The 5,811-nt window shown below is 36.0% G+C and overlaps 1 protein-coding gene across 1 annotated transcript; it reads left to right on the top strand.

The window, feature by feature from the left end:
- Positions 1 to 3,263: 3,263 nt before the first annotated feature.
- LOC120157303 lies at positions 3,264 to 5,122 on the top strand. The gene is made up of 6 exons (XM_039168475.1): positions 3,264 to 3,279; positions 3,505 to 3,685; positions 3,766 to 3,994; positions 4,191 to 4,271; positions 4,469 to 4,531; positions 5,007 to 5,122. Exons 1-6 carry the CDS (start codon positions 3,264 to 3,266, stop codon positions 5,079 to 5,081), a joined length of 645 nt encoding a protein of 214 aa, XP_039024406.1. The 3' UTR covers positions 5,082 to 5,122.
- Positions 5,123 to 5,811: the final 689 nt, after the last annotated feature.

The following is a 5,811-nucleotide window of genomic DNA, read 5'->3' as shown; positions in this document are numbered from 1 at the left end:
GATCCCGAGAATTCTTCTTCTCGTAGCCTTTTTATTTGTTTAAAATCTCCAAACATCGAGAGGAAAAAGGGGGGACGTGAATATTAACTTCTTTCTCTCTTTGATTGTAAAAGGCTCTTAGCTTTTAATATCTGAAATGGTCGGGGTCGATGAAAGCGGTGGAAGCGAGAGCGAAGATCAAAGCACCGATTGAAAGATAAGGACGCGGTTTTAGAGGAAGAAAACTGGAAGGGGGCCGATCAAACCGTCGTATGATCAACATATTTCCCGATGGAGTTAGCTCGATCCGCGTATCGGAAGAGAACAATGGCACCGCTCTCATCAAACACCCTCAACACTGCTCGGTCATAACTCGACGACAAAGTTCCCCTTCGACCAGCTTCAACGACTGCCCAAGAAGTCTAAACGAGACACAGAAGCCTCAAAATCTCATTCTCCTTTCTTAGCCCCAACATGCCTCGATCCCTACTACTCACTCGTCGATAAAGTCAGCTTTGATGTGGGATCCAGACCACACTGGTAACATTTCTAATTTTGTTTTGCATGGATGCTGATCTGGATTTTATGACCTCGGTTGTTGGAATTCTCTAGAAACAGTTGAGCAAGAGAACGAACCTGATTTATTTTATGATGTTAAGTATTCCCTGCGCCTTTGCCTCAAGGAAAAATGGATGTGTGCCTGTGTTCATATATATAGCATGATGGCAATATATGAGGAAGATGTTGCTCTTGCTCTGTAGAATAAATGTTTGCAGATTAAACATGTTATTTATCCATGTGGCGTATAATGGTGATTGATCCAGAGCTAGTAATGATGATAGAGACTTGAGAAAGAAGCTTTTGACTAATGGTTGCCAAGCATGTCATTGAACAGAAAAAGAGCACTAACAAGGGAATGTTTTAAATTGAATTGCAAATGCAAAGGCTCCTGTACACGTGAAATAAAACAAAACCCCATGTGACCAAGGATTTGGGTAAATTCTCCATATGGTCCTTCAATCATTATGTTTTTATTTTATTTTATTACTTTTATTTATTTTATTTTTTATGTTATTTTATTTTTTCCCTTTTATTTTTTTAATATTTATTTAATACTTCTTATCAAATATTTTCGACATTTTTAGAAGAATTTCAACCAATCAAAGATAAGTAATTGGAATCGGGTTTTTAATTTGTAATTTTTAATTTTCGCAATTAAGACAACCGACAAATTAATTGGTACCGAAAGGACGGTTCAAGGGTGCTAATCCTTCTTTGACCGTAACCGACTCCCGAGCCCGACATATTTCTGGTAAGACGCAGATCAGGTAAGAAATAGGGTATCCGATCAACCCATTTATTTTTAAATAAATGATTGGTGGCGACTCCAATCCATTTTCCTAAGTCGAAGCCCAATTCCGGGGCCCAACCCGAAAGACGGTTGCGACACCTTGGAGTAACCACACCTACCCTACAAAAATCATGGATAAAACTTATCAGCATATTCTAGAGCTCACGGCTATTAACCTTGTGGTCGTGGGATCGATTCCTACGGTGGACAATTCATAATTGCCGGAGGTTTTCTACGGAAGTTGCTCTCGACCTAGCGTTGGCATTACATATGGGAATAGGGTCAGCTAAATATATAGAGATGAACACTAATTTTTGCATATCCTTCATTTTCGAACTTAGTCGAGACTATTACTACCATTGTCGAGATTATAACTTCAACCTCGATCTCATTTGTGCTTCTTCAACTACTATAATTGATCAAAGCTGTAAAAAAATCTGTCATTTCTGTCATAACCATCCAATCCATTGACACCGTTCAACTATAGTAAAGTCGACAAAAATCACTATAGTTGATTTTGGTGTAAGAAGCTTCGGTCAGGAATCTCCTATGATTGTTTAGTTGTCATTTAAAAGAGCTCTTCGTCCATAAAACTTGTTTGATCAATTTATCCACCCAAATTTCGAAACATCCTTTTCATCCATACCACCCACTTCAAATAAATCTCTCTTCCGGTCACGGTTGGGAGAGAGATGACGTTTCGGTGTCCATGAACAGAAAATATGGCAAGTTTATGAATTTGGGAAGGATGAGCTTGAAGAAATGGTGAGTTGAAGAAGAAGAGGAGGAGGAGGTGAGGGCATGTCAAAGTGGTGTCACGTGGTCAAAAAAGTTAGATTAACATCTCACATCAGAATTCCGTTATTGGAGTTATAGTGTGAACGGTTGAGGGACTAATTTATTATAAATAGATAATATTAGTAATTAATTTTTTATTTTTGAAACTTCAGTAGAGAAAATAAAAATTAACGCAAACGTTAATGACCAATTGTGTAGTTTATTCTTTTATAATTAATCTCATCATCGTGTCTAATTTTTATTTTTTCAAAATCAATCTCATGAACATCCAAATTAACCAATTAGTCTACATAATTCGGTAATAACTAACAGTGTTGAAATTTAGCATGCTATAATTTTCTCGGCAACCAAACAAAGTATTAGGAAAGGAAAAATCATGGGGCATTGACTTGACCCATAAAGAGTGTAGATCCCATTTTCTTCCTTTATTTTGGCCTTCATTCTTCTCCTTGCTTGCCATATTCTTTCCTTACAGTTTCCCTCAAACCCAGATTTCACCATCAATGACCCTTCTTTATTGACCTGTTTTAACGTCCCATAGTAAATAAAGTAAGAAACTTTGATTATATAATCCCATATTTTCATTATTGATTTCTCAGTTCACATTTAGATATGGCAAAACTTAGGGTTACATTCACCCGGGCAGGCTCAAACAAGGTACCCATCACCTCATTCAATCTCAAATTTATGTTTTGTTTAGCATTTGAGGTTTAGGGTTCTTCAATTCTTAATGTTTTCCTTCTGGTTTTTTTTGTTAAAACCTGTACTTTTGGGACATATGGGTCATTTCATGTTCGAACGCATAATTATATGTTAGTCGTAAGCTGGTGTGAAGTTAGGATTTTATATTAGATATTTACGAGTGCATACGAAATTAAATTATTATTAGAAAATATAAAGATAATATTTAAACTATATAAGTAATTGAAATCTATAGAGTGTAATCGCACCCAGCACTTCTCGGTTTATTCTTAGGTCACTTTTGTTTTGGTATGATCCAATGGAAATGTGAACCAAGTAAGAAAAAAGAACATAATTTACTCTTGTTAGGTGGTGAAGAAGGGAGATGATGCCATTGCTGGCCATGGAAGAATGAAATGGAACAAAAGATTCTTACATGACAAACCCTGGAGAAATGTTGGTAACAAAAGGTTTGTTCTTGTCTGGTTTCTAGTTATTGTTTGAAGTTTTAGGTGTATTTGTTTGCTTTGTAAACAACAATTGATCTTTGCAACTGACTTTAGTTTGCATCAAGATCGCATTTTGGGTATGGTTAGTTTCATCATATGCTTGTATCGTTTAGTTTCAGAAGCTTAATGAAGATTCAATTTGAATATTTAGTTTTATGACAGTTGTTTTTGGTGTTATTTCCACAGGCATCGAACTGATGGTGCCGAACGGAGATCAAACGGCATTAGAGGACAAGGATGTAGCTAATTGCTATTGCTATATTCAATTAGGTTATTTATATATGCAAGTTTTTTCTTTGGTTGTTGATGGATTATGGTGTTGTGATATGACTGAAGTTTCTCGGATCGCGCCTGGAAAAGACCTGCGGTTTAAACTGATGCGCAAACACGGAATAGGACCGAACAAAATCTGCAATCGGACTGGAATCACTCGCAATAGCATTGCAGGTGGCTTGCATGTATACTCTATACAAACTGCAGAAGAATCCAGAGCCCAGAGGTGATACCTCAAACAATACCAACTGCACTTGCAAGGAACGATCCAGCTTCGAGCACTATAGTTTTAGACCCTTCAATGGAGTCCGGTCCGGTGCCTGATATAGAGAAAGCTATAATTTCCCGGCCAGTCACGTATGTAGCACCAATGAGCAGCATCCTGCAGATAAAGCCACATTTTGTATGTTTTCTTGCTTGCAATAGCTTCATTTTCTTCAGATAGTGGATGCATTTTCTTAGCCTAAATTTCCCTTGTAAATATTGCCAAGACCGGACTCGGATGTGAGTGTCAAATATAGGTGTCAAACACGGTTACTTTAATAAAAATGAATAGGCAAAGTGTCATCGCTTTGATCTAGTTTATTGGAATTTCACAGGATGAAGAACCTTTCACTGTTTCTACCTTGTTGAACACACTTGGTTTGGGGAAATACGCCGTTCATTTTATGGCTGAAGAAGTAAGTGACTCGGTTTTACTGACTGTCTCAAATGAATGATGCCTCCGAAAGTAGGCAGAAATCAAGTTGCATCTTGTGTCTGCTATGTGTACTTATCTCCGAGCATGTTAAGTTCTGGTTTCTTCCGCATTTTCGGATCATTGCATCTGTTTTCTTTTAACGTATACTTATTTGATGCTTGATGCGTGCGGTTGCAGGTGGATATGACTGCATTAAGGCAAATGGGAGACAGGGACCTCAAAGAGCTCGGCATTCCAATGGTATCGTCGATGCATACTTTCATTCTTGCTCAGTCTATAACACCATACCAACCATCATCGATCTTCTCGTAACTTCTTCCCCATTATGTGCTTAGTTTCAATTTATTCATCAAGTTTCCTACATCAGTGCATTACTTATCGGAATATATAAGTAAACGATGACATTTAACTGCTGGCGCTGCTTGTCGGACGCTGGATAAACTAGAAACAGTCAGATACATTAACATATATATAAACTTTGAATACAATCTTAAGGCCTTGGATGGTACTGTCTGATATTAGATTAGACAGGATATACAGCTGTAAAAGTTTTGAAATTTTTCGGGGAGCAACGAGTCGTAAATATGCTGTTATTAGAGGACCTTTTCGATAAAATCCCATCGTATGAACTGTTAAACAAATCATTTTCATTGCAATCATGGATTCTAGAAGTAGAAATTGTTTGTTTTGATGAAGTATTTGGTTGGTTTTCCAGGGACCAAGGAAGAAACTTCTGCTAGCTCTTAGGCCCTATTCAAGGAGGCATCTTCCACGCATCATTAGACTTTAATTTGATGTATTTAACTGATGGAGTTTTCAAATATATATATACACAAATATATATACACACGAATATATATATATATATTATTTTTTTTAAATTTGACATTCGTGTTTGACACAATTTTTTATTAATCTAGGGTAAGTATAATGTAGTATATGTTCAAAGATAACTTTCAACCATTTAATATTCAACACTTGCATTTCTGACATGCATAATATTCGAACCCGAGACATCAATGAATAACAACAGTGATATAATATGTTAATTTGTTTTAGCTTTATACATTATATATTTTTTTGGTTGCTCTCCTGATTGTTTAAGGCTTTGTTCTGACTAATTCATGCCGACCCGTGTTGTATACATGATTTTGATTGATGAGTCTCCCAGCGAATTCTGCATACACATGGTCTTAAATCTGTTTAAGTGATATCAAACTACTTATCTATTGAACCGATACCGTTGATAGTTTTATACATTATGTTGATTATTTCATATAAAAGTCGCATACATAATAATATAATGCAAGTGTTAGAAAATATATTAAAGTTATTTACATTTAAAAATTTAATAAATTAATAAAAAAATTTAAAAAAATATAATTACAGTAATATTAATTATAATAGTGGGTTTCAGTTAGGCCCATTAATTTTGTTTGTTGGGATATAAAATTTGGTTTAACACACGAACTGTTCTACTCAGTGACTCAGGGTTGAGTCATGATGACTTTTAAACAGGT

This window comes from Hibiscus syriacus, unplaced genomic scaffold (genome assembly GCF_006381635.1).
Source record: "Hibiscus syriacus cultivar Baekdansim isolate YM2019G1 unplaced genomic scaffold, ASM638163v2 tig00111239_pilon, whole genome shotgun sequence".
NCBI classification, from domain to species: domain Eukaryota; kingdom Viridiplantae; phylum Streptophyta; class Magnoliopsida; order Malvales; family Malvaceae; genus Hibiscus; species Hibiscus syriacus.
Note: the sequence above shows the minus strand (reverse complement) of the source record. Positions and strands in the feature narration are given on the sequence as shown.

Bases quoted from the DNA above. Each gene is read 5' to 3' on its own strand.
- LOC120157303 (XM_039168475.1), top strand. The intron at 3,686-3,765 runs GTTTAAACTGAT...ATAGCATTGCAG, and splicing joins GCGCCTGGAAAAGACCTGCG to GTGGCTTGCATGTATACTCT. The intron at 4,272-4,468 runs GTAAGTGACTCG...GTGCGGTTGCAG, and splicing joins TTCATTTTATGGCTGAAGAA to GTGGATATGACTGCATTAAG.